This window comes from Leptidea sinapis, chromosome 9 (genome assembly GCF_905404315.1).
Source record: "Leptidea sinapis chromosome 9, ilLepSina1.1, whole genome shotgun sequence".
Lineage (NCBI taxonomy): Eukaryota > Metazoa > Arthropoda > Insecta > Lepidoptera > Pieridae > Leptidea > Leptidea sinapis.
In genome coordinates, this window is record NC_066273.1 from 9367332 (window position 1) to 9390333 (window position 23002).

Below are 23002 nucleotides of genomic sequence, written 5' to 3' on the forward strand. Positions count from 1 at the left end.
AGATTCCGACTTTAGTAGGCACAATAGACAGCCCGTGTGCACAATGGCTAATGGCTACGTGCAGTGGCATACAATTCTTTTTCTACAAACTATGAAATAAATATTCAAATGCGCATAAACTTTAAAAATGGTGCGCGAACAACGTGTTTTGTCTACCGCGCATGCGCGATGTCAGCCATCGACAAAGCGCAATTCATTCAACATTCAATTGGTGACCGAGCTGTCTTCATCGGTTTCGTTCCTTCGCCTGGTGGAGTGCAGCACTTATATTCTTCAGATTTTACGCGATCTGATCCAACCACCGTTTAGGACTACGGCCTCTAGGTCTTTCACCCTCTATTTTCCCCGTCACCATCAAACGCTCCTCTGCGTGAAACATTTTTTTTATGAAAATAAGGGTCGAGACGGGCAGGACGTTCAGCTGATGATAATTGATACGCCCTGCCCATTACAATGCAGCGCCGCTCAGGCTTCTTGAAATAGCCAAAAATTCTGAGCAGCACTATAACTGCGATCGTCACCTTGAAACATAAGATGTCAAGTCTCATTTACCCAGTAATATCACTAGCCACGACGCCCTTCAGAGCGAAACACAGTAATGCTTACACATTACTGCTTCACGGCAGAAATAGGCGCCGTTGTGGTGCCCATAATCTAGCCGGCATTCTGTGCAAAGGAGCACTTAAGCACCCTTAAGCCTTAAGCACCAGTGTGCTTAAGCACAAAATTGAATGAAATAAGTCATAATCCACCCGACCCGGCAAACGTTGTTTTGCCATACAAAGTATAATTCACGCGATAGTTTTATAAATAATAAATAGCCTATGTGTTATTCTGGTGTGTATATTATTGTAAAGTTTCATCAAAATCCAATCAGTAGATTTTGCGTTAAAGAAGTTCATACATACATCCAGACATACAAACTTTCACATTTATAATTTTAATAGGATTTAATTACATCGTTTAATTTAATTATAATATTTAACTAAATTATGCGGTATAGTTTATTGGTTGTTTTTAATACCGTCTTTATTACAATATTGTTTTTTCTACAACACGAGGTATAATTTTTTTTAAGGATTTTTGTTTTATACTATATATAATATTTTTAGAGATTGTCAAATGTTGCTAATGTTTCAGGATATGGGAACAACTGTTAAGCATCTCGGGCAATAACTACTGCTGTGACTGTGGCAGCCCAAACCCGAGGTGGGCCAGCATCAACCTTGGAATTACACTCTGTATAGGTAAGTCCTATTACTGTATTGCTAAATGCGCAACTTCTGTATAAAGGCTCCTGTAAAACTATGCAGGGGCGTGCATTGTTTTTCTAGCAAGGTAGGCACTGTGAATCTAACTAGTCGAAGTTGAGCTCTAGAATAAGCAAATATTGCTTATCATAGATATTTATCCCCTTATTCAAAATAGTCTGCTAACTTAAAGCATTGCTAATTCTCACTCTGTCTTCTTCTATTGACCTAAGTCAGAATGAGAAAAAACACTCCTTATGAATAAGGCGGTTAGTATCTAGCGTGAGGAAAAATTTGGTGAGCGGGTGTTCAATACAAGTTTGGTATTAAAATAACGGAACCAAATTAAACTATATTAACTTTAACACTAGTTATATATTTATTTAGGTTCATAACGAAGTGGGCACTGCCTAATTGCCTATATGGTATGCACGCCCCTGATACTATGACAACTAAGCAAGTTGTGGCAAGACAGAAATATTAGCAATCGAACTAAATCAAAATCCCCCTAGTTCGCACACTTGTTTTCCCAATCGCTCTATACGGACTTTCAAGGCCGCAGGTAGACAGAGAATCAACGCCCTTGAAATGTGGTGTTCGCATCGTATGCTCGAATACCATCTACGGCCCGTTCCACCAACATCTGCAACTTTAAAGCAGCTCAAGATAGAAGATGCTCAACTTGGACATGTACCAGTGGGCGGCTCCTTTGCACAGGATGCCGGCTAGATTATGGGTACCACAACGGCTCCTATTTCTGCCGTGAAGCAGTAATGTGTAAACATTACTGTGTTTTGCTCTGAAGGGCGTCGCAGCTTATGAAATGACTGGGCAAATGAGACTTGACATCTTATGACTCAAGGTGACGAGCGCAATTGTAGTGCCGCTCAGAATTTTTGGGTTTTTCAAGAATCATGACCAGCATTGTATTGTAATGGGCATGGCCTATCAATTACCATCAGCTGAACGTCCTGCTCGTCTCGTCTTGTTGCTATAACAACAGAAATAAAATGACAAATGATTGTATTTGAGATTATTATGACGGAGGACGTATAAACAAACTGTTACAAAAGATTATCAGGTATAAAATAAGATATCTTCATGTTCCTTTCTCTTTCACACTTACCTTTGTTTTCAGAATGTTCTGGCATCCATCGTTCTCTAGGTGTTCATGTGAGCAAGGTCCGTTCATTGACACTGGACGATTGGGAACCAGACATAATAAAGGTAAGTAAATCAAGTAAATAGTCTAAGATATGAACAGTTCTACTCGCAAAATCGACAACGATATATTCGGAACGATACGATATTATTCCGAATTTATACTACCCTACTCTTAACAAATGTTCGAATTCCTTAAAAAACCATAGACTAATATTTGGATATTTTTTTTACGATGCTAGAGTGAATGAATTATGTGGAAAAGCCTCGAAAACTAAATATTATCTGTGCTATGTTATGCTATGCTGTCTCCTCCTTCTACGAGTAAGGTTTTCTTTCTTGATGACTTCTAATGTTAGGAGAAATCTCGAGATGTGTTAATTTTTTTTACAGAAATTAACACAGGATCTCATAAGCTCATAGCCATAGCTACACATTATCTAATATGACAACTATGACAATGCAACTGTTTTAATCCTCATTTCACCACTTTCCATTAGTTTGATTAATTACTGTGCGAATTAGCAATATCCGTTTATGTTACGGCAACTTAGAATAGCTTGAAACGATAATAGCAACGACAGCAGGTAGTAAAAATATCAACCCAACGTCACGAGTGGGAGGCTCCTTTGTACAGGATGCCGGCACAGATTATAACGGCGCCTATTTCTGCTGTGAAGCAGTAATGTGAAAGCATTGCACTGGGTAAATGAGACTTGACATCTTATGTCTCAAGGTGACGAGCACAGTTATAGTGCTGCTGAGCATTTTTGGCTATTTCAAAAAGCTTGAGCGGCACTGAATTTGAATGGGCAGGGCGCATCAATTACCATCAGCTGAACGTCCTGCTCGTCTCGTCTCTTATTGTCATAAAAAATAGTAGTAGTAGAATAGTAATTAATGTAAATTCAAGTTCCTAGCTTTAAAGTATTTTTATACGACAACTATTGTGATAATGTGTAGCAATATAAGGAGCGAGAGTTATTGTTTTTTTGTTTTTTGAAACGCACTCATCTCTGGAAATAACCGTCGGATTTGTAAAATTAGTTTTGTATAAAATATTGAAGATAGATTAAAAAATAAGGAAGGCTATAATATATATTATGTAATATATAAGCTATAGACTGTCGTCACGCTGCATGTGTTATCTAGGCTTAAAACATTGTATTTTAAAGCAAACCCTAACAAAAAGTGCTACAGAGAATTTCCGTATATTAATGCGGAAAATCTATTTGGAAGCCAATAATTATGGCTTAGACAGAGCAGATAAATTAGTATTTATTTTGAGCAATCTTTCTTTAACTAATCTTACTTACAAGGTAATGGCGGAGCTGGGTAACAAAGTAGTTAACGTGATATACGAAGCTAACACAGAGGGGAGCGCTGTGACGCGAGCGACGCCGGATTGTGACACGTAAGTGATGTAAATGTTGATTATTTATGTTATTCTTGATAGTCACCAACAGTGAGCTGTCACGGTTATGCATAAACTATTCTAAGTTTCTTTGCCTCGTACGCTTGCGCAAAGTAAGTTGCCAATACCGTACATCCCTTTAAAGCTATAGCTGCAAGCCATATAGCTTTTAGTATATAATTAATATGTTTTGCGTATTTCGAAACGGTTTCTCACAATTTGGATAAAACGTGGATCAACTCTGCTGCGAAACAAATACTTCATGTTCCTTTCAATAAATCTGTAAGCTATCACTCTTTTTTCACGATGAATGCCATCACTCTTTGGAATCAACTGCCGCTTACTATCCGTCAAGCACAATCATTAGCCTCCATTAAAAATAAACTAAAAATGATTATCTGTCCTCTATTTGATAGTATCTATCTGTATGTATTGTATCCGTCAACATAATTCAACAATTCTGAAATATTAATTATTGTTTCTACTTTTTAATTACTTATTATTTTACTTTCTTATGTATTTATCTATATTTTAGTATAGTATATATAATGTTTGTGTATATTTTTCACGCTCTCTTTTATTGTATTACAAATGGTTGCCTGGCAGAGATCATTATAATATCGTGATAACGCCGCCATGTGCACCATATGATGTAATTATGTATGTTAGTAGTTAAGTTATATTTTGTTAATGTGGTGTCAAAGAAGTGTAATAAATAAATAAAAACTTGCTAAACGAAGGTAAAACCGACGTGGCTAGGTCAAATGTTTCATACCGGTCCTTATAAGTAACGTGATGTACGTGCAGGTCAGTACGAGAGGCGTGGATCCGCGCTAAGTACGTGCAACTCTCGTTCGTCCACAACCTCGTGCCCGGTGACGCCGATGTTCCGCGCGACTCTCCACTCCGCCGCGGTCGCCGTTGGTCTGTTCGTCGCGCCAGGCGAAGGTGAACCCTCCACTTTACATTTCTTTTTTTGTATGACAATAAGGGACGAGATGAGCAGGACATTTAAATTCAAATATTTTTATTCAAAATAAGATGTGACAACACTTATTGAAAGTCAAAAACTACCACCCATTCCAAAACGAATGAATGACCCGAGAAGAATGGGCGAAACAAACTCAGCGGTCTATTCATTTTCATCGAAAAAATATGTTTACAATGTAATATTGTACTACTTATATTATAAATGTGAACGTTTGTATGTCTGGATGTATGTTTGAACTTCTTTAACGCAAAATCTACTGAATAGATTTTGATGAAACTACAATAAAATAGCTTACACACCAGAATAACACATAAGCTATAATTTATAAAACTATCGTGTGAATTATACAAAATATAAAAGAAGTGTGATTGTTACTAATGAATACAACTAGCGCCATCTCTTATCAACTAGCAAGCAAAATATCAATACAATTTATATGGCAAAACAACGTTCGCCGGGTCAGCTAGTTGTACAATAAAACTTATTATTTAATAGCCTGAGGGTGGTCGCTCCATCTGTGGTATCATAAAGAAAGTCATTTATGTTATAGTAAACTTTACCAAACAAACGTTTTTTACCAATTCTTTTGAATAACGTAAAAGCGTATACATTGCCTTTCAGCTGATGGTAATTGACACGCTCTGCCCATTACAATGCAGAACCAGGTCGGGGATGCTTGATAAGATTGAAAAGGGCCTGGTAAGAAGTACTAAAATGTAAGAGCAAGTATGAGGGTTTTGGTGCTAGAAGAAGCCAGGCCAGTATTACAGGAATGTTTCAAATGAACCTCTTACTACCCGGCGACAGACGTAGTTATATATATGTATGTAGTAACAGTTCAATTGTATGTACAGGGTGCGTTCATCACCCGTCGTTCCTGAGACAATACCGGATGAGAAGAGTGATGATAACAGCAATACAAGCGGTTAGTAATTTTAATTGTTTTTTTCTATGTAAAAGTAATTTGATATAAACATTTTTTATTTTTTAGTAGTGTGACTAACTGCATTTTTTATGTAAGAGGGGGCAAACGGGCAAGAGGCTTACGGGATGGGGCCACTCCCCATCCGGGGAGGCAGCCAGGCAAACCGGTCAAGGACATCCGCAACACCAGGGCTCAAGATATGCTTCGCCGGCCTTTAAGATGGGAGTTTGCTTTAATGTTACAAGAAGAAGAAGATCCCTAAGTCGTATGAGCTACGTAAAACATCAGCCGGTAATTGAACCCACAAAGTGGCTGTGCGAGGCTAGAATTTTCTTGCAACACGCGCGGCTGTTATGTAAACTATATAGATTGAATTTGTACTAAAATGCAATGCAACTAAAGGCAATGGGTAACACCTGAACGCGTTGGAAGTATAATCTCTTTGGAGGCAAATTTGAATTTATATACAATTATATTTTACCCTGGCATACTTTTTTGGCTTCTTTTACATACTTTCTCTTCATCTTTCAACCTATTTCATATTCTTAATAACTACTCTAGAACTGGTCCTATTACAAGCTAATTTGAATATGAAACTATGTTAATGAAATAAATTAAAACACGTTTTGTTTGGATTCTAGTTTCAGATAGTTCGAGCAAATCTGAGGGTAGTCCTGTTTTAGTGATCGGTAAAGAGCTGTCAACTGAACGAGCTGTTGATCTCAGTCTGCCGTCTGATCATGATTCCACAGAAGGGGAAGATGATGATCTCGGTAAGAATTTGATATGAGTTATATTGATATTTCTAAAACATGACGGCGGCGCCACCAACTGATTCCAATCAGATATTTAAACAAAAAATGTTTAGTGACAGACAAAAAAATTATTGTTCAATTAAAAATTTATATCTCGTGATATATATAAAATGTAAACGACTTGTCGTTGAATAGCAGTTACGCATTAATTAATAATCATATCGGGATACGACAACGACCATTCGATGCAAATTTTTCATTAATTCCACTGACCGTTTTTGTGACTTACTTTTGTATAGATTTTTTCCTTACTATAATATTTGAGCCATAGCGATATATGTCTGGGTTTAGTTTGTTATACATAGATATAGTGCTGAAGGTCGTTACTCACTGTTATTTTTGTTATCAATGTTATTTTCAATATATTATAACCATACAAAAGCAAATAATGTAGGATGTGGTTCGTACATACTTCATACAAAAAAGCCTCTCGTTTATTTATGCCCGTAAAAAGATACGTATAATGTAATTCATATTAGATTAAACAATATTTTTTGAATACAATAAGGGACGAGACGAATATTACTTTCAGCTAATGGTAATTGACACGCCCCGCCTATCACAATGCCGAGTGGCACCACAATAAAATTGCTCTTGTCACATTAAGACTTAAGTCTATTAAGTATGATAAGTCTCTTTTGCCCAGTAATTTCACTAGCTACGACGCCCTTCAGACCGAAACACAATAATGCATACACATGACTGCTTCACGGCATAAAAAGCCTCCTTAGTAAATGATCTAATTTAATTTAATACATCACAAAATCCACAGAACTTAAGTGAGGTTATAATAATACTATTCTAGAACTTACTTCTAATAAGTCGAGGTATTTGTGCGTGTGAGTGCGTGTGTGTGTGTGTGTGATAATATGATCGGTGTTGTCGTAGATGCTGAAGACATGTCGTGTCTGTCGGCTGAGGCCGTGTTATGCCGCGCCGCTCGTGCTCACAACGTGTGCGTGATGCGAGCCGCTCTCGCAGCCGGCGCCGAGTCCACATGCACGCTCCACGGAGGCCGGACCCCGCTACACGCGGCTGTGCTCAGCGTGAGTACCAAAAGAGGATGAAAATACTACGCAATAAGAGGCGGGTCTGCCTAAGACAAAATTTGAAATGAAATGGGATTTAGTTTTGTACGAAACGTGCAGTGAGCGGTGACGAAGTATAATCCGGCTAGGTTTGAAAGCGAACAAGTTCTTTTATATGACAGTAAGGGTCGAGACGAGCAGGACGTTCAGCTGATGGTTATTGATACGCCCTACCCATTCCAATGCAGTGCCGCTCAGGATTCTTGAAAAACCCTAAAATTCTGAGAGGCACTAGAATTGCGCTCGTCACCTTGAGACATAAAGGCATAAAAGGCATTTATTTTCTAAAAATTGATTCCTTTAGAATTATTTTTGATGTAATTTCTAATATACATACTACTAGATAATATATGATATGATACTAGATACATAAGATGTTAAGTCTCATTTTCCCAGTAATTTCACTAGCTACGGCGCCCTTCAGACCGAAACACGGTAATGTGTCCACATTACTGCTTCACGGTAGAAATAGGCCCTGTTGTGGTACCCATAATCTAACCGAAAACCTGTACAAAGCAGCCTCCCACTTTCCATAGACATATATCATAGAACAAAGAGTATATACCACAACAAATATATTAAACACTATGTGTCGACAGGGCTCTGTGATGGCGTGCTCGTTCCTCCTGCTGAACGGTAGCAAGATAAATGCTCAGGACGATGACGGACTCACGCCCCTCCACCTGGCTACCGAGGCCGGACACACGGGACAGGTCTGTAGATCACTTAGATCATTTATGTTCTATTCTATTCTATTCTTCCTACTGTGGCTTCTGTGGAAGATATACCACAGATTTGCCAGAATCACGTTAGATTAGACTACCAAGCTTTGAGTATGTGTCTTCTAAGTTTAACGGTAATAATCGGTGTTCAGATTACATAAAGTTTAATTTTCTAATAATATCTGAAACAAATAATATACATGCTTGTAAGACTATAAATGACATACACAAATAGAAATACTTAAATAATTAATTAATATAAGTACTAAATAATATTTACAACTTAATCTTATTTATTTTAATATATTTACACAAAATATTTACAAAAGGAGTGTAAACTAGGGAGAGGAGACATTTAACGGAGGTTGGACGGGGGACTTCAGCGGGTATATAATTGTGCAGAGAAGATTGCATTAAGGGACAACTAAAGAATAAATGATCCATGTTTCCCTCATCAAGGCCACAATCACATAGAGAATGATCCCTAATTCTAAGTTTTGCTAGAAAGACTGGAGTGCAGGCATGGTTTAAACGTAAGCGGCATATAGTTGAGATTATTGTTTTATTATGAATCCTACATTTTGAGAACCAAGGTTTTTGAGGAATTTCTGGTTGGAGTTCTCCATAAAATTTGCCTTTTAAAGTTTTGGAAACTTGCCAAATGTTTGACCAACTCTCATACATCTTGGGTTTCAGGGTAGAGCACAAGTCATGAGTGAATATTTCTGAATACTGAAAGGAACCTGAATGAGCAGCTGATCTAGCACAGGCATCTGCATTTTCATTACCAGAGATGCCCATGTGACCTGGAATCCAAGCTAAAACTATGTTAATTTTGAGTTCATAGCACTCTTTCAAAGTTTCTCTTATTTTGAGAATGATGGGAAACTGACTTTTTGTCTTAAACGGATTTGAGAGAATTGATTGGAGGCAACTTTTAGAGTCTGAAAGGATAATAGAATTGTTCATGTTGTGAGACTTAACAAATAGAATAGCTTCAAGAATGGCGATTGATTCCCCTGTAAACACAGAAGTGGTAGGTGGGCAGCTATAACTCAGTATAATTCTTGTTGAGGGAATCCATACTGCAGCCCCAACCGGACTCATGTCTGTTTTTGAAGCATCCGTGTAGATTTTATACCAATGTCGAAAATCTGAGTCCATTATATGAGAAAAAGTATTATTTGCTTCTATAGAAAACTTATCAACACCTAAGTCTAAAATTACTGAGGGTTGGAAAGTAAGAGCATTGAAAGGCATAGAAAATAAAGGCAATTTAGAATATTGAAAGAGAGGGTTAGAGAGCTGAGAAAATAAAAGGTAACTATTTATAACGCAAGATCTTTTGTCTTCAAGTACAATATTATTATCATTGTATAAAACAGCTAATTGTTCTGATTTTTGGAGTAAGGGATGAGCTCGGCAGCCAGCTAGTTTAAAGAAAAATTTATTGGCAAGGAATTGTCTACGTAGTGAGAGGGGAGGATCCACACATTCTACTTGCATTGCATTAATAGGGCTGGATTTCATAGCTCCCAGTACTATACGTAAACATTTAGCCTGAATTCTGTCCAATTTATTTAGACCTGCTTTGTTTGCTGGGATTAAGAAAATAGTGCCATAATCTAAATGAGTGCGAATTATGGCATTGTATAGTAATTTTTGAGTGACGGGGTGAGCTCCCCACCAGACACCAGACAATGAGCGAAGAATATTAATATTTTTCTCACATTTCTGTGAGACATAATCAAAATGCTTGACGCCAGATAATTTGTGATCCAACCAAATACCCAAAAACTTAACATTATTAACAATTGGTAGATCAACATCATAAATTTTAATTTTAATAGGTGGAAGAATTCTTTTATTTGTAAATAAAACTACCTTACTTTTAGATGTTGATAGAGACAGTCCATGTTGTGTTAAATATTCAGAAAGATAATCAAGAGCATTATTTAAATGATTAGATGAATCTTGTATAGACTTGTCAGAAGAATACAGGACAATGTCATCTGCATATTGCAGTATCTGACAGAAAGGTGTAACGGTACTGTTGAGGTCATGGGTATACAGATTATAAAGAAGGGGACTAAGGACTGAGCCTTGAGGTAAACCTTTCCAAACTGACTTAGGAGGGAGGTAAGAGGATGGACCTTTAATAGTGATGGATCTCTCCATTAACATGTTACATATGAAACGGGATAACTTCACGGGGATACTCAGCTGGTTGAGTTTACTCCTGAGTAGGGGAAGTAAAACGTTATCATATGCAGATTCTATATCAAGAAAAACTCCCACAAGGTGTTCTTTTCTGAGGAGTGCTATTCTAATGTCAGTTGTAAGGATACCTAAGCTATCTAAGGAGCTCTTGCCCTTTCTGAAACCGTACTGGGAGTTGGAAAGGAGATTATTGGTTTCAACAAACCACTCAAGTCTTTGTTTAATCATGATTTCAGAAACTTTTGCAAGAGCAGAAGAGAGGGCAATTGGCCTATAGCTGGTAGCTTCAGATGGATTCTGACCAGGTTTAAGTAATGGAATAATTACCTGATTTTTCCAAGGTGGAGGGATGGAACCAAGATCAAAAAGGTTATTGATTATGCTAAGATAATATTCCTTGGTTGTAGATGATGAATTTTTAATGAAAGAGTATGGGATTCCATCTGCCCCAGGAGCAGAGTCAACTAGGCCATCCAGAGCAAGAAGAAGTTCAGAGAATGAGAAGGGGGACTCTAAACTGTGAGTTGAGGCAAGAGGGATTGGGGGGAATTGATAGGGGAATGATGATGAATAGTTAACCCCTATTTTGAGCAAAGCACGTCCATTAACACAAACTGACATACAAATCGTGACTGTAAGACGCTTGTACACGCACACTAAAGTAATAAACCTGCGGGCCTACCATGAACTGTTATTGCGATTCAATAGACGACCTAAATTGAACTGCTTTGCTATTTCATATTCCGATGTCACCATGAGGTACTATTACAACCTAAACTGGATAGCTTGTGTCAAAGTGAGCGATTTAAAAAAGTTGCTACTTTCTTAGCGGAAAATGAATCGTTTTGTTAATAACTTTTAAAAAATACAGAAAAGGAAAATGATATTCATGAAAGATGAGATGAGAATACTTTATTGGACTTTTTTGTAAAACAAAATAGTGATAATAAATACCAAAAATGAAAATACTAAAGACAAGGCAGTAAGGCCCCTAGCTATAGCCTGATCGCAAGTACAAATTAAACAAAATGTACTCTGTGCTCCTTTCAAATCAGACATTAGCGGAGGTAACGTTTTAATCAGTTATTTCTACAACTAACACCTAATTTGAAATTCAAAAAAATAATATATATTTATATTACTATTGTTTAATAAGTAATAAAAAGGGCTTAATGGTTTATGATTTGACGTTATAAAGCACAATTTAAAAATGTATTTTTAGTATTTTCTACGCAGAAAACCGTTAAAATCATATCATTTTAGGTTTCGAAACGCAACGCATATGGTTCGAGTAAGAGAGACAAACTTATGCAACGACTGTAGAGCGTCATCTCTTTCTCACACCGTGGACCACAGACAAATTTATTTCGTTCATTCTTCATAAGCGATTCAAATGCCAATCAGTAAAAGGCACTTCATGGTACGAATTTTAGCGATTCATTTTAAGTCATCGCTAATTAAAAGTTGATGCTAGGCCATCTGGCATGTTTTCATCGGTTGTCTAGCAGCAAGAAGTTCTATCTAGATGTTTTAATTGTCTGCGGTTTTAAAGTAAGTAAAGAAGTAAATAATAAACAGTTGACACACTTTTTACACAAATTATCTTGCCCCAAATTAGGCATTAGATATATTTAATACAATATACTTAAACATACATAGATACATATAAACATCCATGACTCCGCAACAAACATCCATATTCATCATATAAATATGCTTGCACCTACCAGGATTCGAACCCGGGACCTCTAGCTAAGTGGGTAGGATCGCTATCCACTCGGCTATACAGGTCGTCATATTAGAATTATTATTATTAGTCAGTTAATAGAGTTTTAGGTGGAGAGTTTATGATGTTAACTATTATTTGACGCCAGGTTTGTCTGCTGTTACGGTACCGCGCGGACCAGTCCATAGTGGACCGGCGGGGTCGCACGCCTCTTGACATCGCCGTAGAGCAGGCCAACGCGGACATCGTTACTCTGTGAGTTGTATTGACTGTTAAAAATAAGAGTGATATTATTCATAAAAATTGTTATATGTTCAAAATACGTAGTTACTAAATACATATTCGTCAATGTTACTTTTTTTATGAAAATAAGGGACGAGACGAGCTGGACGTTCAGCTGATGGTAATTGATACGCCCTGCCCATTACAATGCAGTGCCGATCAGGATTCTTTAAATACCCAAAATTTATGAGCGGCACTACAACTGCGCTCGTTACCTTGAGACATAAGATGTTAAGTCTCACTTGCCCAGTAATTTCACTAGCTACAGCGCCCTTCAGACCGAAATACAGTAATGCTTACACGTTACTGCTTCACGGCAGAAATAGACGCCGTTGTAGTACCCATAATCTATCCGGCATCCAGTGCAAAGGAGCCTCCCACTGGTTAATGACTGATCAATGTTGAAAGCGGGGCTTAGATATTAACACGCGTGATTTCTTATTACATTACCGCACTGGCCGTAAGTGTTTTGTGATAGTTAATAGGCTTAGTTTTTGTCCCATTGCAAGTTATATGTATATTTATACAATAAATATATCAACTATCAACTTTAATGAGATTTATTCATGAAATTGTGTAAGGTATGTAATATATTTACACGCTTTATAAATTATTAGGTAAATTTTAGATTTGTGACCGTTTTTCGCTGGGTGATTGATTATTATAATAGTAAAAGACATTTATTTCGGACCAGATCTATATCCGTTTTAGTTTTAATGTTTACTTAAACACTAATGTTAGTCGGTAAATGGAAACTATTTTTAACCGACTTCAAAAAAGGAGGAGGTTCTCAATTTCAAAATGGGTGATAATTCTTGTTTTATTGAAGCTAGTGCTTCCCGTGCTGTCCCATTGCAATTTGATCCAGATCTGACAGTGGCATCTATGATACATGTAAAAATGAAATAAACTCAAGGCCGTGCATTTGTTTTCTAACAAGGTAGGCAATGTAGATCTAAGTAGTCGTAGTTGCGCTTTACTCCGACAGTACGAAATAAGTTGTATAAAACGCTGCTTGCATCGTATATGCAATCTGTAGACTGCCTATCGTAGGTAGTATATTAACTTTAAGACTAGTGCTATATTTATTTAGGTTCATAACGAGGTAGGCACGCCCCTGAATAAACTGTGATATATTTTATGGAAGAGAAAGAATTGTTTCCGGGACGATACGACATGGTTACCTTCATAATAAAGCGCGTAAATAATAAAAGCCGACAACGCTTCTATGATTCCTCTGGTGTTGCAAGAGAATGTTGGCAGCGGTGATTACTTAACACCAAGTGATCCGTACGCTCGTTTGTCCTACATGAAAAAACAGCTGTCTGGAAAGCTCCCCGAGATAAATGCGGTAGAAGACACACAATGAAGCAGCGCCTCTACGCAACGTCAAGTGATCTAACCATACACAGAATATTGGGGTGAGGTGATACTGTGATGTGCCAAATCATAGATTACAGCAATATTCCATATGCGCTTTGATAAATTAGAATTCACCTTGCTTTTTAATATATTGTATATTGCTATTAAGATAATACTCAATAAACATTTGCTATGGTGTGATGAACAGGTTGAGGCTGACCAAGCTGAACGAAGAGATGCGCGAGAGCGAGATGTCATCCAACGACGACACGTACAACGAGGTGTTCCGAGATTACACGCAGCTGGCGCACTCGCACCCCGAGCGCCTTGTGCGTGCGCGTCCGCACAACAATAATGATGGTATGGAAACGTACACACACATACACACACACACACACAAACACAGACACCACAGACACACACATACGCAGTAATTAGAAAAAATATTTTCTTCCATTAGAGACCTCCATAAGTTAAAGTTCCAATATATTTTGTAAATATAGTGAATAGCTTGGATAATATAATGAATAGACATTGGCTTCAAAAATTAAAGTGTCAAAAAAAGTATTGTAATGTGTTACTAACCCTAGAATAAGATTTTACTAGCATTAAATTGGCCAGATATAGCCTGAAATAAATGATATTATTATTATAAAGCCAAGACCTGCAGTCTGTGCAAAACAGGCCAAACCTACAATAACAACAAACTTGGAGGCTCCTTTGCAGTAATGTGTAAGCATTATTGTGCTTCCGTCTGAAGGGTGCCGTAGCTAGTGAAATTACTGGGCAAGTGAGACTTAACATTATATGTCTCAAGATGACGAGCGCAATCGTAGGGACGTTCAGAATTTTTGGATTTTTCAAAAATCCTGAGCGGCACTGCATTGTTATGTGCAAGTCGTATCAATTACCATCAGCTGATCGTCCTGTTTGACTCGTCCCTTATTGTCTTTAAAAAAAACTGCATCACCTATACCTGGATCCTAGTGTTGCTTAACCAGTGACAGGTGACGCTAAAGCATTTTTTAATAATAATTAATTCATAAATTTAAACATTTTTGAAGAATTAAAACGAATTGGGAATGGAGCGAATACCCTCAGGTTAATAAGTAATAAGTTTAATAATTGTACAATTTTACTTTATTAACATATTCTTTTGATGAAAAAAAAGCCCGCTAAGTTTGTTGCGCCCATTCTTCTCCAGTCTGAGGCATTCATTTTGGAATGGGTGGTAGTTTTTTGACTTACAATAAGTAATGTCACATCCTATTTTGAATTAAATATATTTGAATTTGAATACTTTCAGGTGAGCAGTCAAGCGAATGACGACTGGACAGACAGCTGCGTCGGCTGCAGCGATGGTGGGAGCAGTGACCACCGCGAGATGAGCACAGCGACCAACTGTGATGATGTCGTGCCAATATCTCTCATTAGTATATATCTGTTCGCTTCCAGTTGGCCGTCGTCGACCGTATTAAAAGATGACGTCATAGGTACAGTTGATTCATAATTGCGCTGCTCTCCGTAGCGTGGACCAATGATAGCGTTTCTTTGCGCAGCCTTCTCCTGAAGTAGCGTTACTTTCCATAGTCTTCGCCAATGATAGCGTTGCTATTCGCATCGTTGGCAAAAACTAGATAGTTCATAGACCGACTGATTGACCAACTGTCACTGATAGAGTAGCTGTCCATTGTAAGGGCTAATTTTTTTGACTGGGACACCACGGTGGCGCGACTGGTTTCGCCACCGTAAGCTTCCAAACTAGACGCTATACAGACACCAGAGTCATGATGTGTTGAGCTGGTCGCGCCACCAAATTGGTTGCACCACCATTTGAGTCACTCAATATGCTCTATATTTTTGTTGGTAGCGGCGACTGGTTCCTCCACCGTGGTGACGCGGTCTAATATATAGCACTAAGAGGTTTTTTAACTTGACCCCTGCGGTACCACAACAGGTAGCAACAGCTATTTTGAAGTGAGCCGGTAGTAGACCATTTATTTAATTTCTAACCAAAAAACTTGAGATTCTAAAGTTGTGTGGCTTCATACAGGCTATTTATTTAACTGGGACAGTATGGGGAAATCGTAATCGAGAAGAAGTGCAATAAAACTGTGTTTGGATTATATATCTCCCTTGTCTCATTTTTTTTAATGAAAATAAGGGACGAGACGAGCAGGACGTTCTTCTGATGGTAATTGATACGCCCTTACCCATTACAATGCAATGCCGCTCAGGACTACAATTTCGCTCGTCACCTTGAGACATAAGATGTTAAGTCTCATTTGCCCAGTAATTTCACTAGCTACGGCGCTCTTCAGACCGAAACACAGTAATGCTTATACATTACTGCTTCACGGCAGATTTAGGCGCCGTTGTGCCACCCATCATCTAGCCGGCTTTCTGTGCAAAGGAGCCTCCCACTGGTAAATCTATGGTTTCTGTACATAATATGAATTGAAAGAATGAAATAATTATATACGACGCCAACTCAAGTGGGCTTTAGTTTACATTATTAAGACTAAAGAGGTTTATTGTATTTTTCTCTTTTCAGTTTACTTGTTAATGTTATGTTTTAAAATTATGAATTATTCAATGCTCCTGTGTATTGCTTAGATTAATTTTTGCTTATAGTGTATTTTTGTATTTGAAATCATTTTATTTTTTTTATATTTTTTTATCACATTTTCCTTCTTAATTTCCATTCCCGCCTTAGATTTAATGCACTTTAATGTTGATTTAATATTTAAAATAATTATAATGTGTACAAAAAAATTCCAATATTTCTGACGAAGAAAAATTTTTTACTTCCATTTTTATGAAATATACTATCGAATATCGGTTTAAGATCTCTAAAAAATGTGAGGCTTTAACGTAGTTTGATTGCTTTTGAAATTTACCAATGATATGAGAGTTTTGAATTTTCAAGATTACAGAAAACTTACATAATAATTTGTTGTGGTTAATTGTACTACAATACAATTTGATTGTATTAAACCAAAGATTCTTTCAGGCAAGAAATTTAAATTAGATATTATTTATTCTGTGATTTGTATTATACGCGTTGTCAAGATTAAAACCCAGTCAAACTGTTTTTTTATATTTTCTTTTGGGTATCCCAATAATCCTAAAATTTTAAATCGCTCGTGATGAATTTTGCCCTGTTATTAAATATTAATTTATATTATAATGTTTTTTAATGATAGTCACTGTACGGAATATTAGGATATCGTAGCCCTGAGCATGCCCATGAGCATTCGTTGCCCAGTGCTACAACAATGCATGCAAAATTGCATCTATGCTTCGCATACCGCTCAAGGTCCGTATCGGTGTCTACACTTTTGTGTTTTATATAGTTTGTGAACTGTATATTTGATATTTGTAAACTTTTTTTAGTTATGACATTTTTGATTCATTTTGTTATAAATATAGCTATTAATATATCATGTATACTAGACGCAATCGCCCACAAGAAACAGTTCCATTACGTGTGAGCGAGCGCTCTATATTGGCAATACTGCTCTTTCATTCCATGCTCTTGCCACGTGATTATCTATCTCCGCTGAATGTTTACTGTTATAATACCTGTGTCTCTATATTTTTATATTTGATGACGATCTCTTTTGCTTGTTTAATAAATTGTATCAATAGAATAATCAATTATTGTAAGCCCATTGGCTACCGACTTCCTTAACTGTGAGGATATTTTATTTGAAATTCGTTATCTTAGGCTGAGATCTATAGAGCGTACTTAGACATTGCTCAGTCTTTACTTACGTAAAACTTACCTGAGTATAAACTAAGTATACTTTTTGATTTCTTTTTTATAGTCATTTGACAGCTGAAATTATGTTGAGCATAAACTTAGATATATCTTATACGAAAGTTAAGTTTCATCACATTAAGCAAAGTTTTACGTTAAGTTAGATCTCAGTCTTAGCGTTACTAGCAGTTTTAAAAGTAGAACTAGTACTTGAACTAGTACTTTTATTACTCTAGATTCAGCTTGTGGGAATTTAAAAAAAAATTGGTGACTATTGAGAGATAATTCAATGTATCAACTGATTTATAATTGTGATAATTTTTTAATGTTTGCGAGACATTTCCCCCACTGCTGCACTTAATATATTATATAAGTACAAATTATTGTTTCTACTAAAATTAGAAGTGAGGTTCGAACCATAACTGAAGTTTTGAACAAACATATCTAGATTTTTTAATGATGTTGTTATCGAAATGTTAGTATCCGTTGGGTTAAGAGCGTTGGAGGTGTATTCTCCCGTATACCGCATCGCTCATAAATTTTGTTTGCAAAAAAAAAATATAATTATTCATTTAATCCGCTTAAGTATTAATTTTTATTAAAATAATCTCGTATTATAAAATTTAGGTAATTTTATCTTGAAAAAGTTTTTGATATAATATAGGTCTATTCACCGGTTTAAACTGGTTATATTTAGATTATAACGGAAACGATTGCATTTCACAACATTCCTTTTGGTGTTAAAAGCTCTACGAACTGTTCTACAACGATCAACGAATTTAATTATTGTGAGAAATTATAAGAATCTCAGCGAATTCTCGTAATGTACTATTTAGCTTTTTTATGTATTAAATAGGCTAGTTGTCTTAAGAAAACCTTTTGCACTGTGTATGATATTTTGAGGGTTTTACTGTAACAGCATTACAAATGAAATTATACCTGATAATAAACCAACAATATACAAAATGTTTACAAGTATAAATATTACTTATGATTGGTTTATTCGGACGTATAACGTTTCCTGCGTTTTTTTGCAAGACTGCCTGACAATCGGAAAACTTGACAGTGTTGTCAGCGATATAGTCAACATTTTGCATATTCTTGGTTTATTCTCAGGTATAACTCTATTCCAAGTTTATTTGTAAGGCCGAAAGTGTTTAAACACTACAAAAAATTTTGTACAAAAAATAATATAATACAAATCAGCATGTAAATTATAATATTATTTCCGACGAACGCAAAATATGCGTATAATAAGTATATATGTATAAGTAGATATAATTACACAGCCTGGTTATTCGTGGATGGAATGCGATGTAATAAAGTTCTGCGCATGTCCACTACGACACCTCTGCTTGAGTCTAGTGTGTAGTAGTGATATTTTTGTCATTTTTATCAGTGACACAGCTCAAGACCCTAGAGAAATAGTCGTCGCATAAAACATACATTTTGAGCTCAATTTTTTTTATGGAAAAGTAGGATAAACGAGTTTTCGGGTCACCTGGTGTTAAGTGATCACCGCCGCCCACATTCTCTTGCAACACCACCTCTGGTGTTGCAACGCTCTTGTGATTCCTCAATCACAAGAGCGTTGCCGGCCTTTAAGGAAGGTGTACGCGTGTTTTTTTGAAGGTACCCATGTCGTATCGTCCCGGAAACGCCGCACAAGGAAGTTCATTCCACAGTTTTGTAGTACGTGGAAGTAAGCTCCTTGAAAACCGCACTGTGGAAGACCGCCACACATCCAGGTGGGTTTGATATCGTAACTTGTGGCGTGTCGTGTGAAGTGCGATATTTATACGTTTAGATAGAACCTTTTTCTGTTGACAACGCTTGACAATAGACCATGTTTATTACTTTAGCGTGCATGATAGCTACGACTTACATTCGCGATATTTCCGTCACTTTCTTTAAGTATGCGTGCGTTGCTGAATATAGAGGCTAATTGTTCGCCGCTATTTGCAGCTGTCACACTATGAATGTTTGTTTCCGAGTCATGAATGTTTATTTGTATTTATGTATGTTTAAGTAAGTATATTGTATTAAATATATCGTTGTCTTGCAACCATAGTACAGGCTATGCCTAGTTTAGGGCAAGATAATTTGTGTAAAAGTGTGTCAATATTATTATTATAAATTATCCAGGCTTTGAATATATACATTGAGATTGACGGTGGCACGACAACTTGATTGAATGCAGAATTACTAACTTTTAAAAATAACATAAAGTCTTCTTTCAGTAAAATACCTTATCTACGATATTTAAGGTACTTTCCCTTCATGTCCCATAACTTTGGGACATCCTGTATACTGGCGAAATTTACCTTTGTATTGTAATGTTAATGAAGCAGTTTCTCATTACAACACCGATTAAACTACATTTTTTAAAATTGCAACCTTGCCTAATTTCTCGCCCTCGAAACTACCTGTATACTAAATTTCATTAAAATCGTTGGAGCCGTTAACGAGTTTCAAATTATATATATATACAAGAATTGCTCGTTTAAAGATATACTTAGATCATTTATACGTAGCTGTGAAAACGTCGAAAAACATTGAGTTTAGAGTTGACCTCTATTTTGAGCAATGCATGCATACTAACACAAATCGTGCTTGTCACGCACATTATTAAATCTGTTTTTATCGGTTGTCTAACAGCAAGAGACTCCATCTAGACGTATAAATTATCTAAGCCTATATTATATTATTAATGATTAGTAAACATTCGTTAGTTTTTGTGTCACACGCTCCTTACACTTGACACATACACGTCAATGTTATGTCTTTTTGGCATTTGACGTGACAGATTCTGTGCCAAATAGTTTTTTTTGTAATTTCCTACAACACTAGGCTGAATATTGAGGTACTATATTATTATGTGTTTATGGTTACTTACCTAACATCATACATGGTGGGAGGTTTTCTTTTGGATCTTTAAAGTTTATGTAACTATTATTATGATATTGGTGTCTATATAATATAGTAAATGTGTAATCAATCGTGCGTTAGTTAAAATATTAGAATTAATTCAATGAAATGTTGTATTTTAAATGTTTGACTTAATTATGTACTTCGGCCTATATTCCAGAAGGTATTTCAAGTTAAATCATGGGCAGAATGCCTATTATATTTATGATTACTATCATTACTGCATATATCTATCTTTAAAAAAAATGTATGTTACCACTATAGACTTCAAAAAGGCTGGACCGGTTTTTATTAAATTTTTAGGCAATCTTCAGATTATCCCAGCGAGTGAATTCACAGGAAGGTGATATATTAAAAATTACTTAATGTGACGCGCATATCCATCAGCAAGGTGGTGAACAATTTATGATACTTATGATCTACTAAAGGCCATAATTTTCGCTGTACATGATACATAAATATGTTTTGCGAAATATCAAGTCTAACTTTGTTCTAAAACACTATTTCTTCCGGTAATACAATATAAAAACTACTATTGTCAAAGGCATGCGAAGACTAGCGTTGTGACAGGTAGACTACAGTTTTCCCTTACATGAGACATACACCCATACACATAAATAGCTTAGATATATATTTATGTTCTTACATTCCGTTAGCCTAGAAATAACCACAATAAGCTTGACTATCGATTTATATTACAAAATAGTTTCTATATATCAGACTGTGTGCTTGTATCGAGCGTTCTTTGCGAATATCGAATTATTGTACAATATTAGTACATCGCACATGTAACGCAAAACAACCGTAATCTTTAACACCAAAGTCTCAAATAGTTGCTTAAAGGTAACCGTGCTGTAAAAACAAAAACGGTACCTCTTCGGAAAAATTAGATTTATGAAGTTACCATTCTCATCTATGCCTTGAATTCCAATCTCAAACATGAGAATTTGCTGAAACCCAGATCTGTGAAATTGGTACTGTTTGTTTGGTGAGAGAAATGTCAGTTGACGAAACGTGATGAAATTATTGTCATTCGTTGTCTGTCAAAATGGAGGTCTTATCTACATCCAAGTTTTTTTTGCCCATAATCCTAGTGGGGATTTTCTTGCAATCGAGTATATTATTGAAAAATTATTTAAATATTCTTCTTTTATTGTTTTTAGGTTTGAATTGTCAATGTCATGCCATTTTCATATGTATTGTAATGGAGGGTAGAGGCAAGGAGAATCATCTGTGTATATGAAAAAGTGTCCGTCATAATGCATTATCTATAGTAGGGGTGGCGCTGCTGTAGCATCAGGGTAAATCTTAAAAGAAGTGCCAAATTTAAAATAATAGTAATCACTTGTTTTCTCATAATAACTCTTTAAGGTTATTTTGCATATCGTAAGTTGTTGAAATTTTCACTATATAAATACTTTCGTCTGCAATAATATTAAATTTTTTAACTCGACATACTTCAATTCGTTTACAATTGCTACATTCACCATACTTCATACCATACCTGTGCCTACACCAGCGCCATTGTGGAAGCTTTTTGAACTATTATTTACTACATAAGCTGGACACATTTTCAACTCTTCTCAATTAAGAGATGATACTCCTTGCCTCTACTCTCCATAGTATTGTATAAGCCCAGGGCTTACTCACAAGAAGTACTTATTATGTCTCGCTCTCCAGGAATATTGTAATATTATTATTGTTAATCGTGATTTGCTTTGTATCTTGCGGAACGATATAATACTCTGTTAAATTGTTGATCGAGAATATTTTATATTATAGATAGATACCTATTATGCAAATAAATGTTATGCAATTGATTTTGTTGTTTTATTATTATTGACTTCCTTTTTGTGAAGGTAAACCTGCGTTAGGGTAAGTCTACATCTCATTATATTGGCATGGCAATGCATATCACATGAGTCCTCGCGATCGCCGTAGTGACATCATATTTGGAATTTGATTAAATAACACCGCTAACGGTATCTAAAGTTGTAAAAACTGAGCGGATAACGACAATGTCGGCTTTTACACCGTAAGAGCCCCAATTGTCGTATCACCGCTCTTCGAGAACACTTCTCTTAAAGCCGCGCCTAGTATTGGAATACTGGATCTCGAAATCTCGAGCGATTGCCAATTTCGTGGTCATCTGGAAGGCAAAGCCAAATTGGCTTCAAAGAAACTGGGCGTCATTAATAGAGCACGGCAATACTTCAAGCCGGCCCACATACTAGCGCTCTACAAAGCGCAGGTCCGGCCACACATGGAGTATTGCTGTCATCTCTGGTCTGGCGCACCCCAGTATCAGCTCGATCCATTTGACCGCGTGCAACGTAGAGCAGCTTGAATTGTCGG

At 36.4% G+C, this 23002-nt stretch overlaps 1 protein-coding gene across 1 annotated transcript in view; it reads left to right on the forward strand.

Moving 5' to 3' along the window:
• The window catches only part of LOC126966223 (arf-GAP with coiled-coil, ANK repeat and PH domain-containing protein 2), a 41301-nt gene extending 21400 nt beyond the window's left edge, over nt 1-19901 (forward strand). Inside the window, exons 10-20 of the mRNA XM_050810171.1 lie at nt 1141-1247; nt 2389-2477; nt 3731-3825; nt 4633-4773; nt 5671-5741; nt 6383-6514; nt 7445-7602; nt 8244-8357; nt 12461-12567; nt 14165-14316; nt 15263-19901. Of these exons, the coding sequence (XP_050666128.1) occupies nt 1141-1247; nt 2389-2477; nt 3731-3825; nt 4633-4773; nt 5671-5741; nt 6383-6514; nt 7445-7602; nt 8244-8357; nt 12461-12567; nt 14165-14316; nt 15263-15282 (1186 nt within the window). The 3' untranslated portion in view covers nt 15283-19901. The remainder of the gene's footprint in view (nt 1-1140; nt 1248-2388; nt 2478-3730; nt 3826-4632; nt 4774-5670; nt 5742-6382; nt 6515-7444; nt 7603-8243; nt 8358-12460; nt 12568-14164; nt 14317-15262) is intronic.
• Nucleotides 19902-23002: the final 3101 nt, after the last annotated feature.